At 33.3% G+C, this 20451-nt stretch overlaps 3 protein-coding genes and 1 long non-coding RNA gene across 13 annotated transcripts; 3 read left to right on the top strand and 1 right to left on the bottom strand.

The window, feature by feature from the left end:
* Window positions 1-2728: 2728 nt before the first annotated feature.
* Window positions 2729-6946, top strand: LOC112802315 (uncharacterized). Of its 10 annotated transcripts, none has more exons than XM_025845469.2 (5): window positions 2729-4480; window positions 5402-5488; window positions 5714-5752; window positions 5854-5969; window positions 6557-6946. In XM_025845469.2, the coding sequence occupies exons 1-5, from the start codon at window positions 2794-2796 to the stop codon at window positions 6566-6568; spliced, it is 1941 nt and encodes a 646-aa protein (XP_025701254.1). In that variant the 5' UTR covers window positions 2729-2793; the 3' UTR covers window positions 6569-6946. The 10 variants fall into 10 exon arrangements, 5 of the variants coding, with proteins under 5 accessions (XP_025701254.1, XP_025701252.1, XP_025701253.1 ...); XR_011882346.1 differs by having other exon boundaries at window positions 2731-4606; XR_011882345.1 differs by having other exon boundaries at window positions 2731-4606; window positions 5717-5752.
* Window positions 6947-9580: 2634 nt separating this feature from the next.
* On the top strand, window positions 9581-12264 carry LOC112802318 (uncharacterized). Its single transcript, XM_025845474.3, has 2 exons — window positions 9581-11394; window positions 11911-12264. Exon 1 carries the CDS (start codon window positions 9712-9714, stop codon window positions 11386-11388), a length of 1677 nt encoding a protein of 558 aa, XP_025701259.1. The 5' UTR covers window positions 9581-9711; the 3' UTR covers window positions 11389-11394; window positions 11911-12264.
* Window positions 12265-12360: 96 nt separating this feature from the next.
* On the bottom strand, window positions 12361-15040 carry LOC112802327 (uncharacterized). Its single transcript, XR_003202306.3, has 3 exons — window positions 14535-15040; window positions 13030-13161; window positions 12361-12569 (listed from the first exon to the last, which is right to left on the bottom strand). It is a non-coding gene; the product is annotated as an uncharacterized lncRNA (long non-coding RNA).
* Window positions 14765-18746, top strand: LOC112802319 (uncharacterized). The gene is made up of 4 exons (XM_072237638.1): window positions 14765-17148; window positions 17271-17540; window positions 17788-17888; window positions 17977-18746. Exon 1 carries the CDS (start codon window positions 14929-14931, stop codon window positions 16594-16596), a length of 1668 nt encoding a protein of 555 aa, XP_072093739.1. The 5' UTR covers window positions 14765-14928; the 3' UTR covers window positions 16597-17148; window positions 17271-17540; window positions 17788-17888; window positions 17977-18746.
* Window positions 18747-20451: the final 1705 nt, after the last annotated feature.

Below are 20451 nucleotides of genomic sequence, written 5' to 3' on the forward strand. Positions count from 1 at the left end.
AATGAGAGTTAGCAAAATAGTTGGAGGGCGAGATGAGATTTTACTCAATATAAAATTACAAACTTATGAAAATGAAAAGCAGAGAGTACAATTTGAAATCTTACTACTAAAATTTGTGGCCTAAAATAAGATAATAGCAATGTTTTAGAAATTGGATCGGATTGGTCGGTCGAACCAGTTTAACCAAAAACCGGCGTAAAAAATGGTCTGATCTTTTTCCTAAAATTGCCAATCTCCAAATTGCTCTGAAATCACTGAATCAGTCGATTGGACCGGACCAAGAATCAATTGGTTCTTGTGAAACGGCGTTGTTTTTGTTATTCAAAAAACAAAAAAACAAAATCCCCCACCCCATGCGAGTCCCTAACCCGGTTAACCCCCCTCCACACCCCTCCTTCAATACACACTCACTAGCAAGCCCTAAGGTTGCATTTGTTTATGAAAACAGGATAAGACAAGACATTGGGAACAAGACATAAATGATATAGACACAAAATTTTGTGTTCTTGTATTCTGTTAGGTGATAAACTAGAACAAATTATGAAAATCCAATTTATTCATATTTTTTTCATTCAAAAAATTTGTGACGAAAAATATCATAATAAAAAATATAATTATGAAAAATCAACAAGAATAATGAAAGAAAAATGAAAAATAAGTTGTGTCCCTTTTTAGTGTCTCTGTATCCTTACTGTCAGGATGTACACAAAATACACTAATTCAGTATCTCTGGACACATTGTCTCTGTCCATATCTTCTTTGTCAAACACGATTTTGTGTTTCTATGTCCCTGTCTAGTGTCCTGTCTCTGCAGACAAACGCAGCCTAAGGTTCCCCAAAGTTCCCAAACCAAAAACCCAGCTTCGTCAATGGAACTGCCGCCGCCGTCCACGGTTGTCGGCATCTCCGCGGCCTCCTCCTTCCCCGATCCCAAACCCATACGGCCAGACCTTCTCTTCTAGCTCAGCACGTCGTCCATTTCCCGGTGACTTCACTGTTCGAGGCATCCAGCCACTGCGCTGTCATGTCACCGTCGTGTCTTCGTCGCCTCGCCGTTGTCGTCATGCTGCCAATGGAAGGTTAGTGACACTGTTTAGCTATTTCCTTTTATGTTCTGTTTCAGTGTTTTAATTTTAAATGTTTTTTATTAGTGATTTGTGATTTTTGAATCTAAAATTAATTAAATCATTAATTTTAAATATGAAATTGTGAATGGATTAATGAAAATAAAATAATTGATTTTGTCCAATTAAACACGCTCATTGAGAGAGAATCAAGAAACAAGAAAAGATCAATGGCGTCAAGGGGTGTGTCTCTGACGGGTTAATCGTTAGGGGCTACAATGTCATTTTTCAATTGATGAGGAACGAAATAAGAGCTAGCAAAATAGTTAGAGTTCGAGATGAAATTTTACTCAATATAAAATTACAAACTTACAAAAAATGAAAAGCAAATGGTTCAATTTGAGATCTTTATTACTAAAATCCGTAGCCTAAATAAGATAATAGAAGACTAATAATTTGACAACTTTGAAAATTTTAAGGTTGTGTTTAGTATGCATTTTATTTGTAATGTTTTTTATTTTTTGAATTTTGTGAAGAAAAAAAGTAAAAGCAATGAAAATAATAAAATTTTATTTTCTATTTTTACTTTCTATTTTTATTTTATTTTTCACAAAATTCAAAAAATAAAAATGTTAAAAATAAAAATAAAAAATAAAAACGCAAACTAAATACATCCTTAATTTTTTATGTCTTAATAGTATAAAATTTTACACATACACCAATAAAATTAATTTATTTTCACAATTCTTTTTGGTGTTTGAACAAAAATTTAAAAAACTAAAAAACAAAAGAAAGACACACAGAAAACCTCGATAACTCAAACAACATTTTGATCTTGGAAAAGAACTTCAACAATATTACGAAGAGGATCAAACTACTCAAAGTACTCACTCCAAGCTCTGAGATTTTCTATCAGATCGTTCACCCTATTTTCCTCTGAAAATACTAGACTAAAATAAACCTTTTATTCCCTGCCAAGTATTTTATGATTACGCACCACTAGATCTCCATCTTCCCTGTCTTTTAAAGCATCAGGCTCACTTTGAAAATTAATGAAGGCTTTTTTTAAATCTTATGTAGCACGGATATTTTGTTGAGTTGTCATGTCCACGTGTTAGATACATTTCGAATACGACACTTACCGACATGTATATCTGCGGTGTTTAAACGTGTCTAAATAAAAAATAAAAATTTTTTTTGAACACACCTACACACACTTAAATACTATCATATGTCAACGTGTCTAGTCTTAACATATATTCTTAAAATAAATTTATATATAATATATTATTATTTATTAAAATAAAAAATATTTTAAATACTTAATATAATTAAAATAAGACATTAAAATTTTAATTTATATTTTAATATCAACAAAATATTAAAATATTATTACAATTTATCTAAAAAAATTTTTATATTTTATATGTATATATAAAATTTTAAAATTCGCATGTGAATATATTCCATATTATGTAGTATCCCGTATCCAAGATGTGCATGCATCATAGTTAAATCTATTTGGTACACAATCTTCTTTAAAGTTTAAACCACACTCTACACTAAAACCATTCTTTTCACATTTTAAAAAGTTCAGATCTAAACATATTTACATAAATAGTTATCTAAAAAAAATAATATCCTTGCGTAAAACATTTTATATTCTCAATCCTTCCAAATAAGAGTGGAAAGTGGAAACAATTAAACAAATAACCTCGAACAAGCTTTGATGCTACGCTCACTCTCTCAGGTGGAAGCACTCTTCAACTCAACGCATTCCATTTTACGACCATACTCCTCTTTGATTGCTATAATGTTGTCATTCTCACGAATCATGTTAAGGTGTGCTCTTCAAATCCCAAAGCTCTCTCCTTATTCTGTTCCCCACTCCTCTCTCCGTCTTTGCTTCCCTTCCACTTCATCCCTACACACTCATTCTCAACCCCAATCACTTGATGAAGCTGTTGATTCCTTCACTCGCATGCTCTCTATGCGTCGCCCTCCATCCATCATCCAATTTAACAAGATTTTGGGATCTCTTGCCAAGACCAACCATTTCCCCACCGCCATTTCCCTTTTTCAGCAATTGCAAGCCAGGGGAATTGGGCCCAGCATATTTACTATGAATATTTTAATCAATTGTTGCTGCGGCATGGGTCGGATCACTCTCGCTTTCTCTATATTGGCCAAGATTTTCAGGATGGGTTTTCAGCCTGATACCATAACGTTGAATACACTCATTAAAGGTCTTTGTCTATGTGGTAATGTTGAAAAAGCACTACACTATCATGACAGAGTGCTGGCTCATGGATTTCAGTTTAATCAAGTCACTTATGGGACCTTGATTAATGGACTCTGTAAGGCCGGACACACATCTGCTGCTATTCAAGTGTTGAGAAACATCCCACGGTATGGGATTGCTCCTGATGTCGTCATGTACAGCGCAATTATTGATAGCTTGTGCAAGGATACGCTTGTAAGTGATGCTTTTCATTTATACTCTGAAATGCTTGCTAAGGGAATCTCTCCCGATGTTATCACCTACAACACTCTAATTTATGGATTGTGCCTTGCCGGCCAACTTAAGGAAGCCATTGATTTACTAAATCATATGATGCTGAAAAACATTACTCCAGATGTTCATAGCTATAATACTTTGATTGATGGGATATGTAAGGAAGGAAAGATCAAAGATGCTAAGAATGTGTTGGGCTTGATGACAAAACATGGTGTGAAACCAAATGTGGTTACTTATAACACCTTAATGGATGGGCATTGTTTGGTTAATGAGGTAAATAAGGCAAAATTTGTATTCAACACAATGGTCCAAAGTAGAGTGTCACTTGATGTTCAAAGTTACAGTGTCATGATTAATGGCTTGTGCAAGAGTAAAATGGTCGATGAAGCCTTGAATCTCTTTGAAGAAATGCGTTGTAAATACTTGGTTCCAAACACGGTAACTTACAACACTCTTATTGATGGCTTGAGCAAATCAAAGAGAATCTCTTGTGCTTTGGAGCTTCTTGTCGAGATGTATGATAGAGGTCAACCTGCTGATGTAGTCACTTACAGCTCCTTGTTGGATGGGATGTTCAAAAACCAACAACTTGACAAGGCACTTATGTTGTTCAATCAAATAAAAGAGTGTGGCATTGATCCAAATATACGTACATACAACATACTTATGGATGGCCTGTGCAAAAGTGGAAAATTCGAAAATGCAAAAGAGATTTTTCAAGATCTTTCTATGAAAGGCTATCGTCCAAACGTGAGGACATACACTATTATGATCAATGGGTTTTGCAAAGAGGGCTTGCTTCATGAAGCATTGGAACTCTTCTCAAAAATGGAAGACAATGGTTGCTTACCGGATGCGGTGACTTATGAAATAACCATTCGTACTCTGTTTGAAAAAGGTGAAAATGATAAAGCAGAGAAACTTCTTCGTGAAATGATATCTAGAGGCCTATTGCAAGGATAAAAGTAGATGAGATCCTTCTTGTTAGACATCACAAAATGTGGTTATTATCCGGTGTTAGAAGGTCCTTTTTTTAACTTGTGTTTTGTTACCTTCTACTTGATCATCTATCCGTTTCATATTGATGCGTTTATTTCTTTATATGATGGTGATTCTGCTTTAGCCACATTTAAATATTTTGTGGCATTTTCGGTGTCTAGATGGTTGTCATGTGTCTTGTGCGGATCTATTGTTATTTCCTTTTCTATTATATTTGTGCACTGATATTGATTTCATCATTCAAAGGGACTCACTTGTTAAGCTTCCCTGCAGTCTTGTTATTGTGTTTCAAATCTTTTCATTTTCCCATGCAGCAACATACTTGGTGATGTAGCCATCTAATGTATTTTGGATCATGTTTCCAAAGTTACTTCGCAAACATCTTCGCATTTTCTGTGTTCATGCAGTTGCGTGTAAGGCTATACAAATGCGATTAACTTTGACAAAACAAAATATTGATTTTCTTGTCATATAGAGTAAATGAATTTTTTCTTTTAATCTAAGGTCCAAATATCCATGGATAATGAAAATCAAGCTTTGATTGAACTACTGTTGATTGGCATATATGAAACAGTTTGCTTTTTAATATTTGAAGTATGTGTCCACTTCATATGAAGCTCCATCTAACTTTTTCACATTCCGGTTATTCTATATTTATTTGGATCTAATAACTGCATCTTATCATTTATAGATAAAAATGCAGAATTAGAGGCAAGAACCTGATACATATGTTTATGGATTTAGTTATTTTCTCTCTAGTATTTCAAAGTTTCCTGTTAGAAGTCTGATTTGCTAAAACACTCTTGGACTTTCCTTGTAGTGTATGGGTTGGAATTGATGAAGTCTCAGCTCAAAGTTGCTGCTGTTCTTGCTATTAGGTTGCTCTGGATTCAGCACTCATTTTGTGGTTAGTGGCACCATCCACAATACATTTGGTTTAGTTTAGTAATCACAACTTGTAAACCGATTAGTAATTTACTCCCTAATTGTGTCACTAGAAGGATACCTTGTTATTAATGATATTTAGGCACTTGTCTTTGATATAGTAAGAAGTAAAAAGTGCATTGTTTTAGTGATTTATTAGTTTACATAGGTTTTCTACTTAGTTGTTGCTTCTTCTTGTTTTTGTTAGCAGACGAACCGAACAGGACTTGCCTAAACAAGTGGAAATGTAGATTTTCTTCTTTCCGAAAGTTTGTAATTGTGACTAGTAAGCATGCAATACTTTTTATGTGTTCAACCTTTATGATATATGCTTTACCTACTATGCAGATGCTGAAGATAGTAGTGAATCATTATGGACATGCATATGTGATACCAATGATTTCCCTAAAGTGGCAGTTGGTGGCTGTAGCTCTAGTTACTTTAATCCGGCAACTGCATCTAGGGTATCTTCCTTTTTCCTTTCTGCTTCATTCTGCTAGTATGGCTTTGCATACCATAATTTGATACCCTTTGCTTAATTTTAGCTATGTAGATTTAAATAATGATTTGAAACCCTTTATTTTCAACATATTTGATTTCATGGTGACAATAACTAAATGGTGATGATCAGTATATAAAATTATAAATTCATTTTGTGTTTGAGGAATAGATTCTTAGTCTTTATGTATAACTATATAAGAAAGCATGCAAGTGTAGTAGGTAAATACTGAATATTACTGGTTAGACTACACAAAATGTGGATATTGTTGTTCATATTGGATTGAAAATTTGAAATGGCTTGACGTTCACAAGTTCATTTCCCTGGCTTGCACATATGCATTTGAGCGGTGTTAAGGTAGTTCGAGGCAGGTGTTGTGTAGCTGTTTGTGTAAGATCAAGCTTTGCACTTTTAGTTTTGTTCCATTTATATCTTTGTACCCTTTATTGCTGAGATTGTTAATTTATCCATCACTGGCATTTATTTTTGTACTTAAAGATTGATTAATAAATATGATGATAGTTGCTGAATGACATTTTTAAGTGCATTTAGGTGAGGGAATGATGAGGAGTTTATGTGAATCCATTGGTGGATATCAAAGATTGAAAGAGTGTTAAACATCACATGCTGCTGCTGCTGCAATTGACATATAATTCATGGTGAAAACTCAAATGCAGTCTACTTCACGTGAAGTTGATAGCTGACAGTAGTTAGATGAAAATGTAGTCAAATCAGTCAAATCATTTGGGGTATTCACTCGGATCAATTTCACATCATCTTGAGTTTTCTGCTATTTAATTAATAAAATCCTAAGCTATGGTCTAAATAGAATAAACTGTTTAATGGTTTTGCTAAAAATGTTTTTCTTTCATGTATGTTAGCCCGCAAAATACAAGTGTTACAATGGATAAACATTCGTTTCTAATTAAATATTTTTGTGAACTACCAGCCTCATTTTCCTCAATTCCATTTCTTCAGTTGTTATACAATGCTCTCTGGATGAAACTGCACCTCCTGCAATTTTAAAGACTAAAACTTTAGCCTAGACTTACCAGTTAATAAAAGCATGAACAATCAAAATCCTTCAATGCTAGAGAGGAAATTCTCTCTTGTACATTCACCTTTTCAACGTCAAATTCTTAATTCTGAGTTTATCCTAAGATGAATTTTATGGTACCTATAATGAGAGTCACTCGGATAAAGACAACTAAAATGTCTTTTTTTAAAGATAGTTTTTAATAATTAAAATTTAACACATATAATCGATTAAATCGTGTTATTTTTGTCAAAATTAGGCTAGACAAATTGATTTGAGAAAAAAATGGTGAATCAAATTTTGAACTAGTCTAAATTAATATTATTTTTTATAGAAAATAATTACAATACTCTTATTATAAAAAATGATTAAAATACTCCTATTATATATATATATATATATATATATATATATATATATATATATATATATATATATATATATATATATTCTGAAAATTCTAAATCCAAACCTTATAACAACAGAAAAATAAAAGACTAGAATTTAAGATTCTCAATATATATATATATATATATATATATATATATATATATATATATATATATATATAATAGAAGTATTTAGTCATTTTTTATAATAGAGTATTGTAGTCATTTTCTATAAAAAATAATATTAATTTAGACAAGTTCAACATTTGATTCACTATTTTAGGCGTCTTTATTGGTACTTAATTTTTGTCAAACTTACCTTTTATATCAAATTATAAATTTTAAAAAAAGTGATTTGTCTGGCATTAACTTCAGAAAAGGAGTTTAGCAATATTTTGAATTACAACGTATGTCCCTTCCCTCTACTCTAAATGGTTTTTGGAATCCCCCATCTATTGGTACTTTTAAGATTAATTGTGATGCTAGTTATTTTGGTTCAGGTGATAGTGTTGGTTTTGCTTATGTTATTAGAGATTGTAATGGGAGTTGGCAAAGGGGGTGTTTGGGAATGATTGAGAGTAATAGTATTCTTCAAGGAGAATTGTTTGCTATTTGGAGAGGATATCTCTTAGCTTGGGATGTGGGTCAACGAGATGTTATTTGTGAGACGGATTGTGTGGAAGCATTTAATCTTGTTACTCAAGATGGTTTTGGGTTTATTGATCCATTGGTGCTCAAAATAAGAGATATCATGCATTGGAATTGGCGTGTTGACTTTCGTTTGATATTGAGAGATGCAAACACGGTGGCAGATACTATGGCAAAGATGGCGATGAAGTTACAATTTTCGCATGCGGAGCTTCTTTCACCTTGGGAAGAGTTTAAGAATAGTCTTAAACGGGACTGCCCCTCTATTTAAGCAGTTCCTTATTTTATTTGTTTTGTTTTTCTTTGTTTAATTTATTTTGGTCACCAAAAAAAAATATAAATTTTAAAAAATTATTTATTTATATACTTTTTAAATTAAATATTAATTTTTAACCTTTTTCAGCAATTTAAGCACCACCTTTTAAATACCATAACAATCACCTTAATATGCAGCACTCTTGAGTGAATTTCAGCAAAGGATGATAAATCTTTTCCTCCAAAAAACCCCAAAACATAAAACCAAAAAGGAGTAGGATTGTTATATGTATGTTTATACTTCTCCATTCTCAATCCAGGCTGTCACCTCTAATTTTTTATGAGAAAAAATATCCTATTCAACCACAAGGCTGTGATAATGAAAGAATTAAAAATGATAACCGGGCAGGGAAGCTAAAATAATGACACAACTCAATTTTGAGTAAAGAGAATGCAATGGCTAAATGGATGGCTAATTATACTAATGTTAGTGAAAATAGGAAGTTACAAACAAATCATAAAACAAGAATTGAATTTTGTAAATAAAAGTAGTGAATTCCTACTTTGTTAATCTGGAAAATGCTTTATCTTTTCCTTTCGCATCATAATACACAGAAGAACTTACATAACAATTAGTCTAGCTAAGAAATTTACATCAACAATTCATTAATAAACATGATTGATATTATGTCATTCTCAATATACTAGTTGACTTTGAAGAAGCTAAATGGCAGATATTGCAAAATTATAAAACACTTTAGAAGAAATGCAAGGTCAGCTAGATGAAGGCAACAAAACTAGCAATTGAGCAAGCACCACAGTAACTAAATAGGATTCTGTTTTGGACAATAAGCTAGAGTTACTAGCTAGTAAATAAAAGTGAGGAGCTAGAGGTAAGTATAAATTTCTGTCTTAAAATAGTTTGTTTTATTGTCAGAGAGAAACGGTAAAAACAACAGAAATTATTTTAACTTGAAGTTCCAATACATTTTGCAGATAAAATTTTCACCCAAAAAATTATATTATATTTTTAAATAGTATAATTTAAAGAAAGGAGTATATTTTTAACTTTGTTTCCAAGAAGAATATTATGTCATTTGTTACTCGAAATTTAAATTACAAAAAGTAGAAGCAAATGTGGGGAATGAAAATTATAAAAGAATTTACCATGAAATAAAATTGATGATTATTTACAGAAGAATAGAATTACAGAAGAATATAAATTCCAATCCTAAAAATCTATTGTTGCTCAAACACAAAATGAATTTATAACTTATCATCATCATTTAATTATAGCCACCAGGAAATCAATCGATCAACTATCTATCCACATCATCATTTAGCTTGATTCTACCCTCACTCTGTTGGTGGTTGCAAGAATGTTGTCATTCTTCTCATTCTCACGAATCATGTTAAGGTATGCTCTTCAAATCCCAAATCCCTCTCCTTATTGTGTTCCCTACTCCCCTCTCCGTCTTTGCTTCCCTTCAACTTCATCCCTACACTCTCACTCTCAGCCCCAATCACTTGATGAAGCTGTTGATTCCTTCACTCGCATGCTCTCTATGCGTCGTATTCCTCCCATCATCCAGTTTAACAAGATTTTGGGATCCCTTTCCAAGACGAAGCATTTCCACGCCGCCTTTTCCCTTTTTCAGCAATTGCAAGCCAGGGGAATCGCTCCCGACTTATTTACTTTGAGCATCATAATTAATTGTTGTTGCGGCATGGGTCGTATGACGCTTGCTTTCTCTGTATTGGCCAAGATTTTCAGAATGGATTACCAACCTAATACGGTAACATTAACAACAATCCTGAAAGGTCTCTGTCTCTGTGGTAATGTTGAAAAAGCAGTGCGCTTTCATGACAGAGTGCTGGCTCATGGATTTCACTTTAATCAAGTCACTTATGGGATCTTGATTAATGGTCTCTGTAAGACCGGACACACATCTGCTGCAATTCAAGTGTTGAGAAAGATCCCACGCTATGGCATTGTTCCTGATGTCTTCATGTACAGCGCAATTATTGATAGCCTCTGCAAGGATACACTTGTAAGTCAGGCTTTTCATTTATTCTCTGAAATGCTTTCTAAGGGAATTTCTCCCGATGTTACCACATACAGTCCTCTCATTTTTGGATTGTGTCTTGTGGGTCAATATAAGGAAGCCGTTGATTTACTAAGTCATATGATGCTTAAAAACATTACTCCTAATGTTTATACCTATAGTACTTTGATCGATGGGCTATGCAAGGAAGGAAAAATCAAAGATGCTAAGAATGTGTTGGCTGTGATGACAAAACATGGTGTGAAACCAAATGTGGTTACTTATAACAGCTTAATGGACGGATATTGTTTGGTTAATCAGGTAAATAAGGCAAAATATGTATTCGACACGATGGCCGAGAGTAGAGCGTTTCCTAATGTTCAGAGTTACAATATCATGATTAATGGCTTTTGCAAAAGTAAAATGATCGATGATGCCTTGAATCTCTTCGAAGAGATGCGTCGCAAGAACTTGGTTCCTAACACGGTAACTTACAATACTCTAGTTGATGGCTTAGGAAAATCAAGGAGAATCCTTTGTGCTTTGGAGCTTCTTGAAAAGATGCATGATCAAGGTCAACCTGCCGATATAGTCACTTACAGTTCTTTGCTGGATGCTTTGTTCAATATCAAACAACATGACAAGGCACTTATGTTATTCAATCAAATGAAAGAGTGTGGCATTGAACCAAATATGTATACGTACAACATACTTATAGATGGCCTGTGCAAAAGTGGAAGACTTAAAAATGCAAAAGAGATTTTTCAAGATCTTTCCATTAAAGGCTATCGTCCAGACGTGAGGACATACACTATTATGATAAAGGGGCTTTGCAAACAGGGCCTACTTCCTGAAGCATTGGCTTTCTTGTCAAAAATGGAAGACAATGGTTGCTTACCAAATGCTGTGACTTATGAAATAATCGTTTGTGCTATGTTTGAAAGAGGTGAAAATGATAACGCGGAGAAACTTCTTCATGAAATGATATCTAGAGGCCTATTGCAAGGATAAAAGTTGGTGAGATTCTTCTTGTTAGACATCACAAAATGTTGTTTGTATCTCTTTCTTTTTAACTTGTGTTTTGTTTTCGATCATCTTTCGATTCCATATTAATGCTTTTAGATCTTCACATGATCGTGATTCTTTATTCTGCTTTACCCACAACTAAGTGTTTTCTTTGTCGTTGCTTATTTATGACATTTTCGGTGACTAGATGGCTGTTATATGTGGCTTGTCGGATCTATCATTATTTCCTTTTTTATTTTTGTAATTATATATGTGCATTGATGTTAATTTATTTTTAAGCTGAAATGGTTGTGATTTTCATCATTCAAAGGGAATCCTTGTTAGTTGTGAAGCTTCCCTGCACTCTTATTGTCTTTCGATCTTTTCCTTTTAGTTTTGTTCCATTTATTTTGTACCCTTTATTGCTGAGATTGTTAATTTATCCATCACTGGCATTTATTTTTGTACTTAAAGATTGATTAATAAATATGATTATAGTTGCTGAATGACAATTTTAAGTGCATTTAGGTGAGGGAATGATGAGGAGTTTATGTGAATCCATTGGTGGATATCAAAGATTGGGGGAGTGTTATACATCACATGCTGCTGCTGCAGCTGGAATTGACATATAATTGATAATCGATGCATTGCTTATAACAAGTGAAGGCCTTGTCCATATAATGTCTTGTGAATTGTGGTTTGTAACAATGTTTGGGTTAAAATCTGAATTCCAACACCCACTTAGTTGAAACAGTGCCTTTAGCTCGTGTTTGTTACCTCCACGTATTTTTTGCTTCATAAATTTGTAACACAAAATTATACTGATAAATTTTTGCGCATGAATGTTCAAAATATCAAATATAGGCCTTGAATTCTGAATTATTTTGGAGTATTTGCAAGGATCAATTTCACTTCAACCTGTTTTTATTTATTTATTTAATTAATTAATAAATTCTAAGCCATGGTCAAAAGTCAAAATAGAATAAACTGTTCTTTATTTGATATTGCTAAAAATGTTTTTCCTTTCATGAATGTTGGCCCTCATACACGAATGTTAAAAATGCATTAAGCATTCGGTACTAACATCTTCATGAACAACTGACGTCCTTTTTCTCAATGAGTTTGATAAATTTTCAAACACTTTCCTCTTCTTCAGTATATAATGCGCTCTGGATGAAACTGCATCTCTGCAAATTTGAAGAACTCAAATTTTGGTATAGAATTGCCATTTAATAAAGACACCTATTATAAAGATGTCAAAAACATCTCATAAAGATATTTGATTAAATTTTGAGTTATATGTTTAGTCACATTTTAAATAAAAGATAACACTTTTATAACATACTAAAATCAAACCCTACAATCACTGTCCAATGGCTAAAAGAAGCATTCTCACATGAAGATAATTTAAAATCTTCATTGGAGTTCCATCTTTAATAAAAGCATGAACAATCAAAATAATCCCTTCAACGCCATAGTGGAAATTCTTTATTTGTAGATTCACCTTTTCAAACATCATATTCTTAATTCTGAGTTATTTTAATATGTGCACTTTTGAATGTTTCCTGAATTTAAGCAAAAGGATGATGAATCTTTTCCTTGTTTGATCAAAAGAAAATTTCACAAAAGGAATAATAGAAATGTTACCTGTAGATGTTTATACTTCTTATGACAAGCTGGCATTATAAGACCATTCACAATCCAGGCTGCCACCTCAAGTTCTTCATGAGGAAAACTCTCCATTTTGATCACAATGCTGTGATATCTACTAGCTAAGGACTGAAAATGATACCAGGGCAATGATGCTAAAATAATGACACAACTCAAAAAGTTTTATGAGTAAAGAGAATGCAGTGGCTAAACTCATGGGCAACTATACTAATGCTAGTAAAAATAGAAAAATACAACAATTGAATTTTGTAAATAAAACCAGTGAATTCCTAATTTGATAATCCGCAAATAATCCATCTTTTCCTTTCGTATCATAATACACCAAAGAATTTTCATAATAATTAGTCTAGCTAAGAGATTTACATCATAAGAATTCATTAGTAATCGTGATTGAATATTATACCATTCTCAATATACTAATTGACCTTGAAGAAACTAAAGGACAAGAGATTGCAAAACTACAAAACAGTATAGAAGAAATGCAGGGTCGGCAAGATGAAGCCCACACTGCAATTATAATAGGAAAGCAACAAGACTAGCAATTGAGCAAGTACTATAGTAACTAAAGACGTTCATGTTGTAGACAACACCAAGCTAGAGTTACTAAAATGAGGAGCTGGAGGTAGGTCTAAACTTCTATCTTAAAATGGTACATTTTACTGTCAAAAGTGAAACGATGGAAAAAAAAAAGGAATTACTTTACCTAAAAGTTCCAATACATTTTGCACATAAAATTTTCACCCAGGAAATTATGTTATATTTTTAAATAGTCAATTCAAAGAAAGGAGTGCACTTTTATCCTTTTGTTTTTGTTTCAAGAATAATGTTATGCCATCTGTCACTCAAAATTTAAATTACAAAAAGTAGAAAGAAATGTGGGAAATATGATGCCTCATGAAATAGAATTAATGATTATTTGCAAAAAGAGTAGAAAATTCCTCATCTAAGCAAACATATAGACTTGTCCGTGTTAAGATAGCAACTGCTACTAAGTGCTAACACAGTTTTGGATGCAATGTCAAACCATCAAGTGACAAGTTAGAGTAAGAAATTCAACAGGAGAAAACATTATGTCAAAAGTCCATATACCAATGGGATGAACTACTCAGTTACTAACAAATAGCAGCATATATTCATTGTTTTTCATTTCATAATTGTCTATGAGAAGCAATTCATTTAATTTCTGATAACACAGATTGAAGTAGAAGAGTTGAAGAAAAGTGCTCAGCAATTGAAAATGAGAATCAAGGTAGGATTAAAGAGGCAGAAGAAGCACAACTTTTAAAGAGAAAAATGATATATTGACGCAGAGATAAACATGAATAATATAAATTCAGTATCTGCCTACTATACTCACATACGTGCTAAGAATCTATTATTCCTCAAACACAAAATGAATTTATATATCAATCAATCAACTACCTAAGAACTTCATCAAAACTCACATGTAGTTTTCATAGAAAAAGCGAAAAGAATGGAACCTTGATGCCTTTGGAGCTGGTGGCAGAGGCAGAGGTGGAGGGAGAAGGAATGGAGTCAGAGATAGTGGCGCGGACGAGAAACAGGGTAGCAAAGCCAAAACACAATGCAGCAACAGAAGAGGCTGAGGTTGACTCGGTGGAGGAAGGGCAACAGGGGCGCAGCGAGCGGCAATGCACAAATTATCTTTAAGGGTTTTGGAAAGTAAAAACCTGTAGGGGTAATTGTAGAATTATAAACTCACAAATATTTTTAAACATTACCAATTCAACATTTAGAAGTAGAAACATGACACAAACAACCTCAAACTAGCTTGATGCTATTCTCACTCTCCCAGGTGGGACCACTCTTCAACTCATCGCATTCCATTTTACCATACTTCTCTTGATTGCAAGAATGTTGTCATTGTTCTCATCCTCACCAATCATGTTAAGGTATGCTCTTCTTCAAATCCCAAATTCTGTTCCCCGATCCGTTCTCCCTCTTTGCTTCCCTTCAACTTCATCCCTACACTCTCACTCTCATCCCCAATCACTTGATGAAGCTGTTGATTCCTTCACTCGCATGCTCTCTATGCGTCGCCCTCCATCCATCATCCAATTCACCAAGATTTTGGGATCTCTTGCCAAGACCAACCATTTCCCCACCGCCATTTCCCTTTTTCAGCAATTGCAAGCCAGGGGAATCGCTCCCAACTTATTTACTTTGAACGTCGTAATTAATTGTTGTTGCGGCATGGGTCGTATGACGCTTGCTTTCTCTGTATTGGCCAAGATTTTCAGAATGGATTATCAACCTAATACGGTAACATTGAATACACTCGTTAAAGGTCTCTGTCTCTGTGGTAGTGTTGAAAAAGCACTGCACTTTCACGACAGATTGCTGGCTCATGGATTTCAGTTTAATCAAGTCACTTATGGGACCTTGATCAATGGCCTCTGTAAGACCGGACACACATCAGCTGCTATTCAAGTGTTGAGAAAGATCCCACGGCATGGCATTGCTCCTAATGTCTTCATGTACAGCGCAATTATTGATAGCCTCTGCAAGGTTGCGCTTGTAAGTGATGCTTTTCATTTATATTCTGAAATGCTTGCTAAGGGAATTTCTCCCAATGTTATCACTTACAACACTCTAATTTATGGATTGTGCCTTGCGGGTCAACTCAAGGAAGCCATTCTTTTGCTAAATGATATGATTCTCATAAACATTACTCCTGATGTTTATACCTATAGTACTTTGATCGATGGGCTATGCAAGGAAGGAAAGATCAAAGATGCTAAGAATGTGTTGGGCTTGATGACAAAACATGGTGTGAAACCAAATGTGGTCACTTATAACAGTTTAATGGATGGGCATTGTCTGGTTAATGAGGTAAATAAGGCAAAATTTGTATTCAACACTATGGCCCAAAGCAGAGTGTCACTTAATGTTCGAAGTTACAGTATCATGATTAATGGCTTGTGCAAAAGTAAAATGGTCGATGAAGCCTTGAATCTCTTTGAAGAAATGCGTCGTAAGTACTTGGTTCCAAACACGGTAACTTACAACACTCTTATTGATGTCTTGAGCAAATCAAAGAGAATCTCTTGTGCTTTGGAGCTTCTTGTTGAGATGCATGATAGAGGTCAACCTGCTAATGTAATCACTTACAATTCGTTGTTGGATGGGATGTTTAAAAACCAGCAACTTGACAAGGCACTTATGTTATTCATTCAAATGAAAGAGAGTGGCATTGATCCGGATATATATACATACAGCATACTTATAGATGGCCTGTGCAAAAGTAGAAGACTTCAAAATGCAAAAGAGATATTTCAAGATCTTTACATTAAAGGCTATCTTCCAAATGTGTGGACATACAACATTATGATCAATGGGCTTTGCAAAGAGGGTCTGCTCCACGAAGCATTGGCACTCATGGCAAAAATGGAAGACGATGGTTGCTTACCAGATGCTGTGACTTATGAAACAATGATTCGTGCTCTATTTGAAAACGGTGAAAATGATAAAGCGGAGAAACTTCTTCGTGAAATGATATCTAGAGGCCTATTGCAACGATAAAAGTAGATGAGATTCTTCTTGTTAGACCACAAAATGTTGTTTGTATCTCTTTCTTTTTAACTTGTGTTTTGTTACCATCTTCTCGATCATCTTTCGATTCCATATTAATGCTTTTAGATCTTCACATGATTGTGAATCTTTATTTTGCTTTACCCACACCTAAGTGTTTTCTTTGTCGTTGCTTATTTCATGGCAGTTTCGGTGACTAGATGGCTGTTATATGTGGCTTGTCGGATCTGTCATTATTTCCTTCTTTTTTTTCTTGAATTATATATGTGCATGGATGTTAATTTATCCCTAAGCTGAAATGGTTCTGATTTTATCATTCAAAGGGAATCACGTGTTAGTTGTGAAGCTTCCCTGCACTCTTATTGTCTTTCAATCTCTTCATTTCTCCCACATTTAAAGTAAACTCCCATGTAGCAGCATACTGGCTGATGTAGCCTTAGATGAAATCTCAAATGTTATTTTGCAGACATCTTCTCATTTATCTGTGTTCATGCAGTTATACCTGAGGCATATTGTACCAAAGCAATTAACATGACCAAAAAGGTAACTGATTTTCTTGTTATATGGAGTGAATAAATTTTGGTTTTAATTCAAGGTGCAAATATCAGTGGGTAACAAAACCAAGCTTGATTGAACTACTATTGATTGGCATATATGGAACAAAGGAAAGAAGAGGCAGAACAATTGCTTGCCTCAAGCCCCAGCTAAGAAGGGTAGCACATCAGCCAGGGGGACCACCTGCTTAGTTTCGTCCACGAAGGCAGCCATCCTGCCGAGTAGAAGGAGATGGTCAATAGCAGTCAAATGGACCTGTCTGAAAGCATGTATATAAAGGAACCGCGATTCAAACTTCAAAGTCAAAGGATTTTGATCAACCACCAGCCTCTTGCACAATCTCCAAGCACCCCAAAGAGTAGCAAGAAACATTTGCACAGGTTAATGCTCACAGGTTTTCTTTAACGTAGAATAGAAAATAACTAGTTTTTCTATAAAAAAAAAAATTAAAGTATATAAAGAACTGAAAACAGAGGCTTCAATTTGAAATATTCTTACTAAAATTCGTGGCCGAAAATAAGATATTAAAAAGATTACTAAATCTTTAGTTTTGGCAAATTTTTCAAGTAGAAACAAATCAACAATTAAAGAAATCGAATAAGCTTGATACTACTCTCATTCTCTCAGGTGGAAGCACTCTTCAATTCAATGCATTCTCTTTTATGATACTCCATTGATTGCAAGAGAAGAATGTTGTGGTTGTTCTCATCCTCACCAATCAAATTAAGGTATGCTCTTCAAATCCCAAATTCTGTTCCCCATTCTGCTTTCCGTCTTTGATTCCTTTCAACTTCATCCCTACACTCTCACTCGCAGTTCCAATCACTTGATGAAGCTATCCATCCATCATCCAATTTACCAAGAGTAGAGTTTGAAGAAAAGTGCTCAGAAATTGAAAATGAGAATCAAGCTAGAATTAAAGTAGCAGAAGAAGCACAACTAAAAGCAACACAACTTGAAGAGAAAAATTATAAATTGATGCAGACACAGGGAAACAAACTTGTGAATATCAAGGCAGTTCAAATTTCCAAATTCAGTATCTGCCTACTACACTTACATACATACAAATATGTACCAAACTAAGAATCTATTGTTTCTCAAACACAAAATGAATTTATATACTTTTCATCATCATTTAGTTATAGTCACCATGAAATCAATTGATCAACTACCTATCCACATCATTTAGTTATAAATTCATTTTGTGTTTGAGGAACGATAAATTCTTAGTTTTTATGTATTAGAAAGCATGTAAGTTTAGTAGGTAAATACTGAATATTACTGGGTTAGACTACACAAAATGTGGATATTATTGTTCATATTGGATTGAAAATTTGAAATGGCTTGACATTCACAAGTTCATTTCCCTGGCATGCACATATGCATTTGAGCGGTGTTAAGGTAGTTCGAGGCAGGTGTTGTACAGCTGTTTGTGTAAGATCAAGCTTTGTACTTTTCATTGTCATTTTGTTCCATTTTTATCTTTTTACCCGTTTTTGCTGAGATTGTTAATTTATCCATCAGTGGCATTTATTTTTGTACTTAAAGATTGATTAATAAATATGATGATAGTTGCTGAATGACAATTTTAAGTGCATTTAGGTGAAGGAATGATGAGGAGTTATGTGAATCCATTGGTGGACATCACATGCTGGTGCTGGAATTGACATATAATTGATAGGCGATGCATTGCCTTAATTGATATATTGTCCTAGTTTACTACTGCAGCGTATTGTTAAGACGGCATGAGGCATTTTATTTTTTAAAATGGTTTCTTTGACACGTTATCAACTAATGTGATATGTAGATAAAATATGTTAGTTCTGGACGGAGTCGTTAATAGAGAGAGTATAATGTTGGACGGAGTTAATTGAGATGAGATTTTACTCAATATAAAATTACAAACTTATGAAAAATGAAAAATAGGGGGTTTAATTTGAAAGCTTATTACTAAAATCCATGGCCTAAAATAACATAATTCATAATAGAAGACCAATGATTTGGCAACTTTGAAAATTTTAAGTTTGTTTTTAGTTTGCGTTTTTATTATTTGTTTTTATTTTTAATGTTATCTGTATTTTGGATTTTATGAAGAAAAAAGTGAAAATAGTAAAAACAATAAAATCTTATTTTCTATTTTCACCTCTTATTTTCACTTTTTCTTTCACAAAATCCAAAAGGTAAAAAATATTGAAAGTGAAAACAAAAATAAAACGCAAACCAAATGCATCCTTAATTTTGATGTTTTAATAGTATAAAATTTTACACATACATTAATAAAATAAATTTATTTTCAGATTTTTTTTGGTATCTAAACAAAAATTAAAAAAAAAACTAAAAAATCAAAAGAAAGACTCTGAGAAGGCCTCTATAACTCAAACAACATCTCAATGTTGAATAAGAGGTTCAACAATGTTACCAAGAGAATCAAACCACTCAACGTACTCGTTTTGACTCCAAACTCCGAGCTTTGTTGTTAGATCGGCCATTCTACTTCCCTCTCGAAGTACTAAGCTAAAATGAACCTCCCACTTCCTGCCAAGTATTTCATGAATATGCACCACCAGAAAACATGCTCACTCTGAACACTAATAAATGCTTCCTTGAATCTTTTTCGCATACAATCTTTTTTAAGCCACACTCCTAAGCTAAAACTATCCCTCTCCCTATTGCAAAGAGTTCGAATCTAAAAATAATTACATAAATAATTATCTAAAAAGTAAATATAATTGTTGTGATAGATATGAATGGATGCCCATTTAATACATTGTGACTTTTTTCACAATGTTGGGCGGCTAGCTTTTCCAATAGAGAATTTCAATTTCTCAAGAATGACTAAGCTTTATGAAGCTTTGAAAAAGAATGCATTGTACAAGTATAAATAGGAGGAGGATCTGAAGCATAGTATGCACAGAAATAATAAAACTAATATATTCCCTCCTTATGTTACAATTAAATACTCTTCTCCTTATATTTCTACTACAATTCTTCCTCTTCTTTTATTTTATAAGTATTTTAAATTCTATTTTCTATTACTCTTTACATATAATATTAATAGCAATATTAATCATCTTTATTATATTGAGATAGTAATAATAAACAAATGCAATTCTCTCTTTCTTTATTTTTAATACTTCTTTCTATCTTTGTATATATATACACAATACAACATATAATATTATTATATATATATATATATATATATATTATTGAGCTAATTATATTAATAATAGAGTCTTCTATTTATACATCTTTATTATATATATATCTTTTATTTCACAACACGTTATC

Source organism: Arachis hypogaea, chromosome 5 (assembly GCF_003086295.3).
Source record: "Arachis hypogaea cultivar Tifrunner chromosome 5, arahy.Tifrunner.gnm2.J5K5, whole genome shotgun sequence".
In the NCBI taxonomy this organism is placed as follows: domain Eukaryota; kingdom Viridiplantae; phylum Streptophyta; class Magnoliopsida; order Fabales; family Fabaceae; genus Arachis; species Arachis hypogaea.